Source organism: Phycodurus eques, chromosome 19, assembly GCF_024500275.1.
Source record: "Phycodurus eques isolate BA_2022a chromosome 19, UOR_Pequ_1.1, whole genome shotgun sequence".
NCBI classification, from domain to species: Eukaryota; Metazoa; Chordata; class Actinopteri; order Syngnathiformes; family Syngnathidae; genus Phycodurus; species Phycodurus eques.
The window spans coordinates 3,666,724-3,683,003 of record NC_084543.1 but is presented as its reverse complement, the minus strand read 5'-3'; the positions used below and the strand labels follow the sequence as shown (position 1 = coordinate 3,683,003).

The window sequence follows — 16,280 nt, the reverse complement described above, 5'->3', positions numbered from 1 at the left end:
TATACGTATATGTATGTGTGTGTATTGCAAATATTCATTGAGTATTGACTGTTAATTACACAAATGAAATGAAAATCTGGTAAGGCAAAATGCAATAGTTGGAAAGATAACACAATAATGACTATAATGTAATAATTAACAATTCTTGTTCAAAATGTCAAATGAATACTTTTAACGTCATTTCCCGTCCTTCGAACATTCCGAATCTCGACGTTCTCATTCCCAAATATCGAACTGGAGTTAATGCTGCGCGATGGATAAAGCGCGCAGCTTTGCAGACGCGTACGAGCGGTGACGTCGACGACTCCGCGGGCCACCGAGCCGGTCCGGTGAGATGCCTGACAAGCACATCATGGATAACCAGATGTCACTTGCAGACTTGTAAGCGTCCATGTCTGTGATCGCATTGCTTGCTTCTCTCTCCGTAAGTTTTACACACACACACACACACACACACACACGCACGTATATGTTCATTTATTCAGGTAGTTAATGGCTTTGATTTTGGCTTCAGGACAGCTTTGTCATGCAAGAGTGCTTCAAGAAGATGTTGACAGTCAGTGCTTCTGATGATTTTGCTGAAATGTGGTTCTTTCACTGCCCAGGCCTGCCGGTCACGATGGAATTTGCTTGTGATTTCGTCTATGTGCCTCCACCAGTGGGTCCAAAGGACAGCCAGCAAGCCAATCTCTTCAAGCGCTCAGGTGGGAATTGAAATTGGATATTTTTATGCGTGACCACTCGCTTTTTCCGGACTGAAACGTTAGCTTCATATGTTTTGTGCTTGTTTATCGAGTGCAGCTGTTAAATATGCCACCGACTGGCATTGTACGCTTTTACTTTGAAGGTCTGACTTTTGACAGGATGTGTTACGCAGATGTTGCCTGAGTGTTGCCGAGCAGACCGGGAGGCTTGTTATTGCCTTGAGTTGTTAATAAAAGAATACGCTTTGTTGTCTGTTGAAAACCTGTAGTTCAATTTTTGACAAAAGGTGAGCATGTAATTTAGCTCCTGCTTTTGAAATCTTTTTACAATTATCTTACAGCTTAATTGACCAGTTAGTTAGCCATTTGTATGTGTTTTTCCTTGTCCGTAAAATATATTTTTCACCATGCGCTTGTATCCGTGGTTGCAATCTATTTAACTTTAATTAGTTAAATAAAACTTCGATTGTCCGATTTTTGTGCAACTTGGTTTGTGTGTGTGTGTGTGTGTGTGTGTGTTCGTTCGTTTTGTTTGTTTGTTTGTTTGTTTGTTTTCAAAAAAATATGAGAAAACTACTGTACTGTATGTGGACAAAAGTATTTAGATACCTGTTCAGTGCGTTGAAAAGTATTGCACTGAACCCAATAGGGCCCTCCAAGTGTAACGAGCAGGTGTCCCGATACTTTTGTGTGCATTGTGTAAATTTTCCTGCGTGCAATTAAAACAATTACATGTAATTAAAATGAATCAACCGTGCTCAGTCTGCTCAACTGGGGAGTACCTCGCCTCTTGGCCAAAATTTGCTGGGATTGGCTCCAACACACCCGTGACGCAAAACAGGAACGGTAGAAAATAAGAGTCATTTCATTTCAATTGATTTCTAGCCAATTTTATAAATGAATTTCGATAATTTTCCAGTGTACTTAAGGCTGCAAACAGCGCCGCCACAATGGCCGGCTTCCTGTTCAATTTTCGGGCGACGGTCCTAGAGACTTTTTCGTCGACTGGTGAAAACGGTGTCGGGGGGCTCCATTTTTTTTTTTCACGTTTCCGAAAATCCTCGAAATCATCCAATTTTCCTCTGCTGAGATTCTTTCACAGGTAGTCGCTCCGCTCTTGTTTCTTCGCGAAGTAGTTGCCGGGACGCAACCTTTTCTGTCATCCTTCCATGATAAATGTTGCTCGCGTACAAGTCTTCCATGTGAGTCATGAAGGCTTGACGGCTTGAGAGGAACACAAATGTGTAATCTCTTGTATTTGCATTCCTCGCAGCGCTTCTACCTCCCGTCAGCTGGGTGCGTCCCCTCGGGGCGCCCCCGCCTCCTCCTGTCGCGGTCAAGCCGGGTCACTCGCCCCCCACCAAAGTCAGCGAGCAGCCGGACGTGGGCGAGCTGCAGGAGGCGGCGGGCTCGGGTTCCCGCTTCTATGACAATGTTGTCTTCGAGCTCAAATCTCCCAAGCGGTCGACACCCGCCCGAAAGACAGGTACCGCCACAAACCGTAAAAGTCGAGCATGTGCGTACGCTTAAGCGTTATCGGAAATAAAGTATCTGCGCATCCAATTTCTACCTGACAGTCATGATGACAGATATGTACATGCACTCAGGCTATTATGACACCTTCAAGTAGGTAACGTGCTTTACATCTTACAGTTATATGCTGCATGTATGGCTTTCCCGCAGCTTTGCTTCCACCCCACCTGAGACCTTCGCCTTCTCCCGGCCAGCCGTCTCCTTCTGATAAGTTTACCTACGACGACGTAGGCCCTCGGTCATCGTCGGACACGGACGGCGCACCGGATATCCGAGAAGCCACCTGGCTCGATGGTAATGCGCCTGGCCAGACGGCACGTAAGCAAACACGGCAACAGCAACAACAAAAAGGAAAAAAAAACCTTCGAAAAAGAGACCATTTCAAAATGGTTGTGAGTGGCTATCGCTGACCTGAAGTGAAATGACGACATAAATTGTTGTTTTTGAGGTTGTGCCACCAGATATAATATATATTGAAATATATTGAAATGTTTTGGGGATTTTTTTTTTCTTCAGTTCCTTTCATAAAAATCTTAATGAATCAAGGGGAACCTGCTGTTGAGGAGTTGGCCGAATTTCATCGATTTGAAGGCTTTATTTACTAGTAGTTCCATCGAAGATCGCTTGAGCTTTTGCGACCTCGGAGTACGTATGACGTCACGGCGGAAAGGTCTAGTGGCCTAATTTGAACCGAATGACTTCCCGCAGCCTCAGCCCCTCCTCTTCCTCCCCGTCCTTCCTTCATGAAGAACATGCCGGAGTATGTGGTGCTTCTGCCCGCGTCCTCCTCCACTGAAAAGCCGCTCCTGTGTTCACCTCCACCCACGCCACCTCCAGGTAAAGATCACAAAGACGGCAAATGTCGCGCAACAGCAGTGCTGAGAACTGACCGAGTACAAATACTTTGTTCCTGTACTTTGATTCTTCGGGAATTGAGTCCTCATTTTTCACACGACAATGTACTCTTAATCCCTACATTACATTAAAAAAAAAAGATAGCTGTACTTTCTACTCCTTACTTTGTGGAAATAGTATCGTATCTGTCCATCTACTTAAGTACACATTGTGACTACTTTTGCCACCTGTTCTCCACAGCGTCCACAGACAATGCGGGCCCTCTGCCGGGAAACCCCAACGTGATCCTCGTCAGCTTGGGAAAGCTGCTATCGGAGAAAGGTCAGTCAACTTTCATCGCCATTGGCTTTTTGTCTTATTTGCTTACGATGATGATGGTGGTGGTTTTTCCAGTGCAGCACACACAAAGAAAACCCACTACCTGCTCCCAGTGTGGCTCTGTGCTGGGCTCCACCTTTGACAACCAGGTATGGCAGACGTTCTGGGTTGTTTCCACTTTATTTCGTTGAATATATGTCTGTCTGTCTTTCTGTCTGTCTGTCTATCTATCTATCTATCTATCTATCTACCTATCTATCTATCTATCTATCTATCTATCTATCTATCTATCTATCTATCTATCTATCTGTCTGTCTGTCTGTCTATCTATCTCTCTAGCTAGCTATTAAGAGCTATCAAGCTAGCTAGCTACCTAGCTAGCTAGGTAGCTAGCTGTATCACACAGTTCTACACCACTGCGCTACAAACTATATCCTCAATATTAAAGATATTGTTCAACTAGAGAATGCCATTTCTGTAAAAAAAAAAAATTGCGTGTGAATGATGAAGAGCTGACGCTAAACTGAAATGCTGGGGAAGTAATTGAATTGTTACAATGTGGAATGTGAGACTTTTCAGTTGGAATGGTCTGAATCGCTCAAGTGATGCGAAAGGAGGGAAATATGGAAAGTATATCTTAGTTTGGCAGTTTTGCTGAGAGAATTGGGGATGTACGGGGGAATGGGAATAGTTTGTAAGATATCCTGAATGACCGGAACAGTTTGAAGTTGGAATGGATCAAATCGGTCGAGAAATGTAGGACGAGGTGCTGTAAAATATGTAAAATCTCTCTTACATTTGGGTCTTACCGTACACAGTGAAACGTGTTGGATTTACTGGGATGTGGAAAATAGTTCCCAAAATGTTCTGAATGAGCTGAACAGTTGCAGTTTGAAATGGGAAAGATGGGGGACTTTGCTGTTGAATGTCTCATTCACTGGAATAGAGCTTTTGGGTGGGGGGAAAATGTGGAACTCTGGGAAATTTTGGAAGGTGTAAAATGAGTTGCTTGGATGCCCTGAATTCTGTGACTCCCTTCCTTTAATAGATCCCTTCAAATTGTTCAGCAGGGGTGTGTATTTCTTTCAACACAATCTCCTTTTACTGTAGACCAACGGCTGTTACTTCTGTGAGCCGCCTGAGCGGAGCAGCGTCCCAAGTGCCGATTTGCAGCACGGCCTGTTCGTGCTGAGCCCCGCGGGAAACCTCCCGAGCGCTTCTCAGCCTCTGCTTATCTTCTGCATCGACATCTCGGCCTCCATGAGCATCACCTCTCAGGTACGCGGCGCCACAAAAGGAGCTGCGTTGCCTTATGGCACGGATTGTGATCGCGTTCTTGTCTTGTTAAGGTGTCGGCGGGTGAGCAGTTTATCCACAAATCGCGCCTGGAGGTAAGACACTGACGTCGTAGAGCACGGGTGTCCAAACCCGCTCCGAGCAATTCTATATGGTGATCTTGAAAAACTGCTCCGTCACAGCTTTCTGTACAAGGTGATAAGGCAAATACTGTTGTGTTCATCCCAGTTTGTCCAGGAAGCTGTTTTATTATGTGTTCAGAAACTGAGCAAACAACAGCTCGAAACACCCGTGGGGCTCATCACCTTCAACTATGAGGTAAAACTTCAATACACTGAAATGACATTGCCTGGACAAAAGAAAACAAATCTCTTAGTTAAGTTATTCTCCAAGTGTGACCCAGGCTCCCTCTTGTGGTAAGATAACGAATCACTGCCTATGTGCAGCTCAGTTGTATTTAACTTTTAAATTCGGTACTTTTGTACCTTTAATCTTTAAGAACAGTTTGTCCGGAACCAATGGGTTAAAGGAATCTGTATTATATAAAGAGAGCAAAGCAAAAATCCTGTTGTTCCCCCAATCTCCTGTAGGTGACAGTACACGGATACGGAGATTTCCCATCACGTGTCCTGAGCGGAGATGACTTGATGAACAGTGACAATCTGAAAGTGGCTGCCACTGTTTTCCCCACTCCACCTCCGCTGTCACACACCAAGCACTTCCTGGAGAAGCAAGTGACAGAGTACGAGGAACATCATCTACCATCAGCCCTGTTGTCTTTTTGTGTCAATGTCGACGAGCACCCAACAAAACATTTTGAGCATTGCTCTTCACACTTATTTGACATTCTATTCCTTCCACCTTTCTCAACCGATTCAAACTTCTAAATATTCACGAATTCAAGACATTTGTGGAACAATTCCACAGATTCCCACATTTTCAACATGAAAAATCTTTCACATTCCAAGTATTTGACCGATTCCAACCAGTCTAACTTCAAGTCTCACATTCTGCATTTCAACACTTCAATTACTACCACAGTATTTCAGTTCAGCATCAGCTCTTCAGCATTCACACGCAAATTCTACAGAAATGGCATTCTCTAGTTTTCTAATATTGTGGTGCGAATGTGTTTTTCTGGAAAGATTGTCTGCCATGGGCACCACGGCACTGGGCCCAGCAGCTCTTGTCGCCGTCACGATGGCCTCCAGACACCCAGGCTCCAAGGTGTCGATCATCCACACCTAATTAACAATTATTTTTTCATCAAATCAAACTAGTGATATTAACTTTATGTCCGAAAAGGTGATCATCTGTACAGACGGGAAGGCCAACACGACGTTAGGGAATTTGGAGGTGGAGGACAGCGACGCACGGACCCTCCTGTCGTCCACCATCTTCTACCAAGAACTGGGGGAAAATGCTGCCAATCAGGGGTGTGTACTAGCGTGACAATAAACAATACTGTGCAAAAGTCTCAATATTTGCTAGCTCAATGCTAAAATGATGGGAAACGCTACAGACGGGCTAACGAATAGCATCTATGTGGCGGTGGTGTAACACAGACAGACAATATAATAATACTCACAGGCATATATTCTTTATCTTCTGTGAAAGATTATTACTGCGGTTTCCTGGGTCACGTTCAGTAGTTGTGAAGCTTTTATTCGTTTGTGCCTGTATGACTGTATTATTGACTTGATCATCACGCACAAACTAATTCATCCCTTACTCTATTTTTTGAAGTACATATTATTTAGTGCTATTTCCCTTATTAAAAAACACATTTTACTGTCAATGATGCATCTTTCACTAGCGTGACCGTGTCAGTGCTGTCTATAGAGGGAACTGACTGCAGGCTGGATGAGCTGGGACGTCTCGCTGATCGCACGGGAGGAAAGGTAATGAATGCATTCTCATCTTTATTTTATATTTCTCTGTGCACTTTCATCGCATTTTTTCATGCCATCCGACCCACGTTGTCTCCGTGTCCTTCAGGTGGTGATCGCTAATCCCAAAATGCTACAGTCGGAGTTTGAGCAAATTATTGAGAACAGCACTATCGCCACACAGTGCACCGTCACCTTGATGCTGCCCAAATCAATGTAAGACGCAGCATCTCTCTTGGCTGTACTGTTTCTAGTGTGCGGATAGTTTTTGTTTTTTTTTCTCTGTCCAATCAGATTTCAGCCTCTGTGTGTTGCCATGCCAGTGTAATCTGCCCAGGGCCTTTAGAATCAGTAGTGCTGGCCCATGGAACTGAAAGGATATTTAACCAATCACATTTCAAATTCGTCCTCCGAGGGCCAGATCGCTGGCCCCCGATGATATTAGCATTTTTCTGTCCTCTGATTGGCTGGTCAGAGCACAGCTTCTTACAGCCAACTTTGACCAGCAAAACACATTTGTAAATATTGATTTTGAACTGCTCCAGATGATGCGTGCGTAATCATTGCTGGGTTTCGATGATGCAGGCGTATGAGAGGAGAGAAAGAGGCGGGACACAAAGTAGCCAGAAAGGTGGGAAATGTGCACCTGGATAAAGAGATCACCTTCCAGTTTGTGGCCAACGAGGGAGAAGGTAAGAGAAACCGATAGCGTCACATCGCTCAGTGTGGAATTTTTGCTGAGAAAGACAAGACATTTGGGCATCACGCCAGGCAAAACACAAGACAACAAAGTGCGGAGGCGTAAAGGTGATGACTAAGTTAATTGCTAGTAGAAATACAACGAATTGAAGTGCTCATGGAAAGAACGAATGAGCATGACTGGTTATGTATCTAAGAAAAGAGTTGATGGCAGCTGTCAGGCCAAACAAAAACGCACTAAATGGAAATAATACGTACTGGAACACAGCCCTTAATGAATTCAATTATGATGACATAACCAATTGTTCAAGAAAATAAAAACATGTCAAATCTGTGTGCACAATCAGTTCTTTAAATGAAATAATAAATGAGTAAATAGAAACACAAACATGTGGAAAATGTCTATTCATTAATTAAACTGTTTTTATTTTGTATTTATTAGAATAGGTTTATTTTGATAATAATCATTCATTTTAAAACTGTACTATTTGTAATTGTTTTCATTATTATTAATTAACCAATTATTTGATTAAAAAAGTTTACTCTATATGTAAAAATACTTTTTTTTTAAAAATACTATTAATATTTATTTACAATAAATGAATTAACATACATGTTCTCCTTCAATCCCTTTAGGTTTAAGGACGAGGCATGTTCTGTTTTTTTTTTTTTTTTTGCTTCTTATTTATGAATTATAGTTTGTATCTCTCTTTCTCTAATATAAATATAAATATATATATATATAATGTCAGTTGCAGTGTCGTCGCCAACGTCCAGCAGCACTGTGTCCGTCCAGCTGCAGCTCCGATACATGCAGAGGAACGGATGGCGGATGCTCCGAGTGTTCACCGTGACCCGAAATGTCACTCATGAAAGGTGATGGAATGCATTTGACGACTCGAGTGTATGCGAAGAGTATTCCCAGCACTTTAGCTTTCCCACACTATGTTACGTTACAGCCTTTATAGCAAAATGCTGTAATGTTCCCCCGTTATATTGTGGCCTTCATCTACTGTGGCTGCAGATATTTTTCTGGAACATACAGAATACACTTGTCCATCACGGACATCTGCAGTTCATAGTGATTGTTGTGGCATCACAGGGCCGCAATTCTAAAAAAAACAATGATGTCAAATGGTTTTTACTTGGCATCATGGAGTTTGTATGGGGAATTTGTTGCCCTTGTTTACATTCTGCGGGGATGGGAATTTTGACGGGAATTATGCTAATAAACAAAGTGAGTGGTTATCATTTTCAAGGAAGTGGAAGTATGACATCTTGGTTGTTCGAAGAGCTCTTTGTTTTGGGGAGGGAGGAGTTAAAAGGTTAGCTCGTTGTCGGTACCCAGAGAATGACATGTCACGGCGTGTACGTTCTTGCTTTGCCGAGAGGGTCATTACAAATAAAAAGCTAACCAACGACGTTTCATCGAAGTAAGAGTAAAGTAGAATTTTTATAAAAATGTCGGTGGTGGACCAAAGTTTAACAGTAAAACTACTAAATGTGCATTGAAACGGGTTCTCTGTTTAACGGGTGTGTGTGTCGGGGGGGGGGGGGCTTGCACAGGGCAGCATTCAAGCTAGGACCGCCACTGTTTACGAGTTTGAGATACAAGCGACCAGTTTTGGAATAAGGCCGTAACGTAACAAAATGCACTGTACGTGAACTACGTTGCGTCAGACACGCTGAAAGCGACAACTGTGCTTCCCTCCTCCTCAGCTTGGTGGCGCTGTCCTCTCTGTCTCTGCCCATCATTCAGCTCAACTCCTCACAGGCCAGCGCCTCTCTGGCCGTCCGAGGCCGCTTTCTGGACGCCCGGCGGGAGAACGAGCAGCAGATGAAGCTCATCGAGAGAGCGATGTGAGTATGACGGCGACGCGAGAGCGAGCGAGATCTCATTTTTCCAAGGTGAAGTCTCGATTGTCTCGCGCGTCTTCAGAGAGCACAACCGCAGCGCGGAGGACAGAGAGACGTACAAGGAATGGGTCATCACCATGGAGCCGATATACAACAACATCTACAACTTCACAAGGGTCTGTTTTTTTCTTTTTGTTTTTTTCTTTTTTTTAGTGTCACACTTTTCTTCTGGTTCAACTTCATCATCTTGAACATTTTCCAGACTAAATCTGTCGTCTCTGACTCACAGGTAAATGACATCACACCATTTCTATCCTTTGTAGATACTTTTGAGCGGATACTCCCTCTTTTGCTTGTTCATCCGAGAGTCCTTCCTTCCTGTTTGGATACTTCCTCCTACTGTACTGACTGTTGGAAAACCTCCTCCTATGGTACTTCCTCCTTGGGTACTACTTCCTGTTGTAAAACTTCCTTCTCGGGTCCTCCCTGTTTGGATAATTCCTACCAAGGTACTTGATGCTAAGGTTCCTTTTGCTAGGGTACTGCACTTCCTGTTTTCATACTTCCTCCATGCAACCTTCCAGCTAGGGTACTTCTTTTTTTATTATTTATTATTATTATTTTATTATTGCAAAATATACTTTCAGATAACTTCCTGTGAGAATACTGCGCTTCCTACTAGTATGCATCATGTTATCGTTCATACCATAACACCTATTTTAGCTAGAATACATCCAGTTGGAATACTGTACTTCCTACTAGAATACATCAGAAGACTGTCGTTAAAAACACTCCCTGATAAAATACTGCTTCTTGAATAATTCACACTAGAATCCTTCCAAACACTTGACAGATTGTCACACTTCCTGCTCAAATACTTTCTTCTGGAATTCCCTCTTCATACCTGGAACCCACGTGCAATATTTCCCGTTGAAACCCGAGTACTTCCAGCTATTGTTACTTGGTGCTAGAATACTTCCTGCTGGAATACTCCCTAATTCCTCCCAACAGTCTCTGACAGACACTGGCGCAGCGCTGCTGTACACCATGAAGCAGAGCAACAGGAAGACCATCATGATAAAGAATCAGCAGAACCTTCACTTTTCACCCCATTGGAAGCAGTCCAAATACTGAAAGGTGCACACACACACACACACACTGTGACACACACAAACTGCTGATAAGCTGCATTACATTCAGTGTGTTCACTGTATGAATTGTTTAGAGGCTTTAAACTTTGTGGGTTTTTTTTTTTTTTTTTTTTGCACTGACACCAAGCAAATATACAACTGCACTGTACAGTATGTGCAGCTCGACAACAATGAAGGCTGAAGCACATCGGCTGCCATTAAGAGCAGGACAGCAGCAGACTCGGGTGACAAAGGGCTCTTAAGTCCGTGAACGGCGGCAACTCGTGGAGCGGACGCGATACGGGAGCCACGTCACCTCGTCAGGTGTGGCGGATGACGTCTGCTCCTGCGGCCAATGCTTTCTCAAAAGCAGAAAAGTTGACTTCAATGTGTATTTTTCTCGGCCCCTTTGTAAAATTAAACGACAAACTTTATGTAAAGTGTGTAATGAGTGCACTTGTTCTTAAGACTCATGCGTACAACATTGCATACCGGGGATGGGCAAAGTATGGCTTTTTATAAGCGTTTAACGCTTTATTTCCATATTTGACTGCTACATACTGTAGTTCTCAGTCTTGGCACGTTTTCAGCAATCATCTTTAAACATCTATAATGTATTTAGAAACAAATCTCTGAATTCACTATAAAAGGTCTTTAATGTGGCCCAGCATGTATTTACATTAAGAGTCCTGAAATATTTGTTGCAATTGGATCATTAACATACATTTCTTTTAAATGAATTTGATAATGAATGGAATTGTTTTTTTTATTGATTCATTGTAAATAAAATTACATTTAAATTGTAATTGTTTAATACATTATAACTAAATGTATTCAAAATGACATTTCAAATGAGAATCATTTTGGTGTTAAAATAATTATTTTGGTTATTTTTTTTGACCTTACCTACAACTGACCTGTCTTGTCTCGTCCCCATCCTGATTTCGTAACAATATGCTATAAATGCACCGACTCCAATCCACACTCAAATGATATCATCACAACTACAGTATGTGTCAAATTCGATTTTTATTTCTCTTGGAATGATAACGCAAGTTGCCTTTTCTTAGCTGATGCTCAATAGCGATACACAGTAATACGGTTTGGTGTCACGAATACAAAACTATGCAAATAATCTTCGGACAGGCTTTAACGGAAAAGTTATTGTGGAGAAATGGACTTTTTGAATGGAATTTTACAGTGATGGGCATACAGTATATGTCTGCAAAACTTTCACAGACAGCAATGTGCCTTCGCAAAAATGTAGGCGATCATACAAAAAAAAGCACGGTGTCGCTGGACAAGTTTTAGAAAAGCAACATACTTGACAACCATAGCAAAAAAACATTTTTGGTCATTTCTGATATTAAAATTCATTTTCTGTGCACAATTTCTTTGTAAGAAAACCAACAAAATTCTGTCGAGAACATCCACTGGACAAATCAAGTTCCCCAAAACTGCAGCAATTAAGGTACAATGATGCTCTTGCATGTGGGCAAGGAGAGCTATCTACGTTGCATGAATGTCTGCTTATGACAAAACCACACATTTTTTGCTCGAATATGATACCTTTACATGAAAATACCCTCAATTCCAGTTTACATATTGGGATATTTTGACATAAGTTTCCATCTTCATGACCATTCAAATTTACTGGAAACTTTCTGGAACTTTACCATAGCTTTTCCAGCTCTTTGCAACCCAAGGGGTGCGACGATGACTCGCAGTTTCTCGCTATTCGTGGCAGGGCACGTTCCTGTTACTGCAACTCCATTTAAGGCCACTAGTTGAACATGTTGTTTAAAGTCCTTCCTCCTTGACCAAATACTCCGGCAGAGTGTGAAAAGCGGTGGCAGACTCAGTGACGGGAACGGTCAGGGAGATGCCGCCGGCCTCTGCGGTGACAGGCGGCGGGTCGCTGGGAGGCGGCGAGGGCGAGGGCAGCGGGTCGGTGTGGATGATGTTCAAGTCGGATTGCGAGGCGGCCATGTGCGTCCGTAAGTGCTTGCGGAGGTAGGCGGGGAACAGGAAGGCTTTTCCGCATTGGGAGCAGCTGTGAGGTTTGGTGCTCGAGTGGATCTTCTGGTGCTTGCGCAGGCCGGCCCGGTTGAGGAAGCCTTTGCCGCAGCTGGCGCACAAGTGAGGCCTGGGTTTGGGATGCTGCTTCTCGTGCTCTTGCAGCTCCGACGGCTCCGCGAACTCCGCCTGGCAGGTGGCGCACGTGTGCGAGTCCGCCGTCTTGCCCGGAGCCCGGTCGACGGCGTGGAGATTCTCGTGCGCCTGGACTTCGTCCCAGGTGCCGACCGTGGCGTCGCAGTGAGTGCAGGAGAACTGCGGGAGAGTCGCGTGGTGGCCGGCGAAGCCCGCGGCCTCCGTTTCCTCCGGTTGCCTCGGCTGCTGCGCCTGCTCCGCCAAGTGAGTCCTCTCGTGTTTGCGCAGACTGGAGGACACCACGAACGACTTCAAACACTCGCCGCATTTGAACGGCCGCTCTCCCGAGTGCACGCGGCGGTGCTTGTTGAGGCTGGAGCGCTCGGCGAACGACTTGTCGCACTCGGTGCACGAAAAGGGCCGGAGACCCGTGTGGACGAGCAAATGGCGCCGCAGATCCCAGGACGCCACGAAGGCCTTGTCGCAGCTCTGACATTTGTAAGGCCGCTCTCCGGAGTGGACCCGCTCGTGAACGGCCAGATCGGCCGGCTGTCGGAATCTTTTGGAGCATTTATCGCACGGGTAGGGCTTGAAACCGAGGTGGGCTCGCTGGTGCCGCCGGAAACTGGATGGGTCGGAGAACATCTTGCCACACTGCGGGCACAGGAAGGGCTTCTCCCCAGAGTGCGTTCGGAGGTGAGACTGGTAGGAGGAGAGCTGCGTGAAGCCTTTGCCGCACTGCTCGCACTGGTAGGGCTTCTTCTGGGAGTGGATGCGTTGGTGGCACACCAACGAGGACGAGCGGGAGAAGGCCTTGCCGCAGTCAGAGCACAGAAAGGGTTTCTCTCCGGTGTGGGAGCGCTCGTGGTTCTTCAGGTCCTTCAACTCCGTGTAGGTTTTACCGCACTCGTTGCAGGCGTACGGCCGGTGGCCCTGGTGGTTCCGTCGATGCTTGCGGAACACGGAGGGGTCGGCGAAACTCTTGCCGCACTCGCCGCAAAAGTACGGCTTCTCTCCGGTGTGAGAGCGCATGTGCACCTTGAGTTTGGACAAGGTGGGGTAGCTTTTGGAGCACTGGCGGCAGGAGTAAGGCCGCTCGCCGTTGTGCTGCGTCATGTGGATCCTCAGGCAGATGGCCTGCATGAAGGCCTTGCCGCACTCGGCGCACACGAACGGTTTCTCGCCCGTGTGCGAGCGGCTGTGGTTGCGCAGCTCCGTGGGCGTCTTGTACGCCTTGTGACAATCGGGGCACTGACAGGGCCGCTGGGCCGAGTGCGTGCTCTCGTGTTTCGAGAGATGGGCCTTGCTGGAGAAGGTCTTTTGGCACTGAACGCACACGTGGTGATGCTGAGGGCGCTCCTTGGCATGCGCCGAGAGCTTGTGGCCGCGCAGCGCCGACACGCTCCTGAAGGCCTCCGCGCAAGACGAGCACTTGAATGAGGCTTTGGATTTCGGGGGGCGGCCTCTGCCCCGTTTTTTCACAGGCGCGTCCCTCGCCGCCTCGTCCTCTTGTTGGCTCTCCTCATCTTGCGGCGGAGGTATGTATCGCTCCGTGGGAGGCGGGCTACCGGCCTGCGGGGAAGCCATCTTTCTGTCTGAAGATGAATTATACCAGTGTTTCCCAACCTGGATGGAACCAAGGCACATATTTTACATGAGTAGAATCTCCCAGCACAAAACCAAATACAAATGCAAAATGTTCCGGTATCTGTACTTTACTTGAGTATTTACTTTTCTGACGACCTTTTACTTTTACTCTCTACATTTGAGAACAGAAAAGTGTAAGTAACTGTACTTCAACTTCAATACAGCATGTAATTACTTCTGCCAACTTTGAATCTGGGCCTGTTGCGCTAAACACAAAACCTTCGCTCTGTTTTATGAATGGCAACAGGTGGATACACACGACACGACAAGTTAAATGCACCGTCTGCCATATAGTGGAAAAGTATTGAATTGTTCCGCTTGACACTCGACCTAGCTGGCATAGATAGATGAACGAGGACACATTATTTGTAGTCAATAATCAATCATTATTTTCGGTTCAGTTTCCTGCGGCACACCTGATGATCTTCAACATTTAATTGGCCTCGAGTCCTATGCGAAGAGAATCACAGCCTTAGTGCAGTTTATTTGTATTGGACTTTTCAGTTCAATACATTTGCATCTAATCTTTAAGAAGGGTTTGTTTTAAAACTTTTATTTCGGTCCATTTTTATTGCAATACAGTTGAGTCATTAATATCTATAAGTGCAGTGTTAAAGTGGCTCACCGCATTTATTAACTATACTTTAATTTTTTAGATGATACTTGGTGTAAAAAAAAAAAAAAAAAAAAAAAAAAAGTACCACTGATCCAGAACATTCACTTGTTCTGCCTGTCAAAATAGGTCGCTGTCAAAGATGGTTAGATAAACAAAGACACATTATCACTGGATTAAAAAAAAAAAATCAAAAAAAATCACTGCATTACACACAGTAAGTCACTGCCACAGAATTAGCAGCATTCACGGGATGCATTTATGAGACAGAAGGCTAAAATGCCGCATAGTAACAATAAATATAACAAAAGCCAGTGACGATGCTGCACCTTCTACTCCACATTCTCACGTTGGAAATACTGAGCTGTGCATGCAAACACAAAATGGCTGGCATTAGGACCTACGGGACAATAAGCTAACCGCTTAGATGACAGAGGAAGTCGGCTACGTCAACACGCAAATGCTCATTTTATTGACGACTACAAGCGGTGTAAAGTGTCAGCACCGAGGCGTGAATGTAACCGTGTAAACCATTCCCGACGCGGCTCGTCCATCGCCTTCTCGTTAGCTCGCTTGCTAATTTAAAATGCAACTCAAAATGGCTGGCTTTAGGACCGCCAGCACCCATTGCTCTCGACGGCGGTACCATCGTCTAACGTGAGAAAGGCGAACATCAGCGTCGTTCATTTAAAAAAAAAATATATATATATATATATATATTATTATTATTATTGTGTTAACAAACGAGTGGCACCCTCACCTGGACCAGCGCATTAATAGTTGGTTGATAGCGCTTGAAAGAAAAAGAAAAAAAAGACTCCTTACACGACTGTATTTCTTGTTGCAAGCGGTGGTGCGTTTTGACTGGCTGACAGTGAAGTGGCAACGGCGCTAGGACCATGATGACGACAGTTTACAGCCTGCCAAGAGTGAGGCAACTAATGTTTACATGTAAAATTATTTATTCAATTTATATTTAAAATGTACTAAACCCGAGTTGAATTTGTATCATTTTAAATACATTTTAAAAAATGCTATCAACCAATGGTTCTCAGTTTTAAAAGAAAAACGTAAAATAAAAATTATTGCAAGCTACTGCATCATTCTGCACAGTTTGAACATTAACACTGCACTTAAATATAGGAAAAATATACTTAAATATTGATTAATGTATTGCACATTAATACTAATTTGTATTTTTGTATTATAAGTGTTGTAAAACAATCACAAATAGTATAAATTTCTGGCGTCAAACTCAAGGCCCGGTGCCAGAGCCGCCCTTCACATCATTTTTTTTGTGGCCCAATAAAGCAAACTTAGTATGTCTACTTTATAGTCTTTTTGTTTTGGGTGAAAATCTGAAACTTTTCTTCACTTACTTCACTTCTTCAAGCATTTATTTTCACAAAATTCCTTCTTAAAACAAATTGGACACTAAAGTATTTGGTTTCCACTTTGACCATGACTTTTGATTCCAAATTAGATTTGATGTTAAAACTATACAGTATATATTAACAGTGAAATGCAGCGGCAATTGTGTATATGTAATAATAACATTAAGTCATGATACATTTATATGCTTTTCACC

At 44.1% G+C, this 16,280-nt stretch overlaps 2 protein-coding genes across 10 annotated transcripts; one reads left to right on the top strand and one right to left on the bottom strand.

Annotated features, from left to right (window-relative positions):
- The first annotated feature begins 364 nt into the window (after positions 1–364).
- Positions 365–10,715, top strand: si:dkey-9k7.3 (circularly permutated Ras protein 1). 7 transcript variants are annotated; one of them, XM_061706649.1, is made up of 22 exons: positions 365–424; positions 606–704; positions 1,978–2,190; positions 2,388–2,531; positions 2,946–3,074; positions 3,333–3,413; positions 3,486–3,559; positions 4,521–4,688; positions 4,760–4,801; positions 4,935–5,024; positions 5,297–5,448; positions 5,852–5,933; positions 6,012–6,142; positions 6,523–6,607; positions 6,705–6,811; positions 7,181–7,287; positions 8,047–8,170; positions 9,014–9,154; positions 9,234–9,327; positions 9,475–9,660; positions 10,163–10,288; positions 10,454–10,715. In XM_061706649.1, exons 2-21 carry the CDS (start codon positions 620–622, stop codon positions 10,283–10,285), a joined length of 2,358 nt encoding a protein of 785 aa, XP_061562633.1. In that variant the 5' UTR covers positions 365–424; positions 606–619; the 3' UTR covers positions 10,286–10,288; positions 10,454–10,715. The 7 variants fall into 7 exon arrangements, with proteins under 7 accessions (XP_061562633.1, XP_061562634.1, XP_061562635.1 ...); XM_061706650.1 differs by having other exon boundaries at positions 2,388–2,555; positions 4,968–5,024; XM_061706651.1 differs by having other exon boundaries at positions 2,388–2,555; positions 9,475–9,582.
- Positions 10,716–11,203: 488 nt separating this feature from the next.
- znf668 (zinc finger protein 668) lies at positions 11,204–15,570 on the bottom strand. Of its 3 annotated transcripts, none has more exons than XM_061706660.1 (2): positions 15,453–15,570; positions 11,204–14,058 (listed from the first exon to the last, which is right to left on the bottom strand). In XM_061706660.1, exon 2 carries the CDS (start codon positions 14,017–14,019, stop codon positions 12,082–12,084), a length of 1,938 nt encoding a protein of 645 aa, XP_061562644.1. In that variant the 5' UTR covers positions 14,020–14,058; positions 15,453–15,570; the 3' UTR covers positions 11,204–12,081. The 3 variants fall into 3 exon arrangements, with proteins under 3 accessions (XP_061562644.1, XP_061562645.1, XP_061562643.1); XM_061706661.1 differs by having other exon boundaries at positions 15,518–15,566; XM_061706659.1 differs by lacking the exon at positions 15,453–15,570 and adding an exon at positions 15,198–15,415.
- Between the last annotated feature and the right edge of the window lie 710 nt (positions 15,571–16,280).

Coding starts and splice junctions, on each gene's coding strand:
- si:dkey-9k7.3 (XM_061706647.1), top strand. CDS start 620: ATGGAATTTGCTTGTGATTTCGTCTATGTGCCTCCACCAGTGGGTCCA. Junction 3,414..3,485: donor AAAGCTGCTATCGGAGAAAG/GTCAGTCAACTT, acceptor TGGTTTTTCCAG/TGCAGCACACACAAAGAAAA. Junction 6,608..6,704: donor CTGATCGCACGGGAGGAAAG/GTAATGAATGCA, acceptor CGTGTCCTTCAG/GTGGTGATCGCTAATCCCAA.
- znf668 (XM_061706659.1), bottom strand. CDS start 15,341: ATGGTACCGCCGTCGAGAGCAATGGGTGCTGGCGGTCCTAAAGCCAGC. Junction 14,059..15,197: donor ACGGTTACATTCACGCCTCG/GTGCTGACACTT, acceptor GGTTCCATCCAG/GTTGGGAAACACTGGTATAA.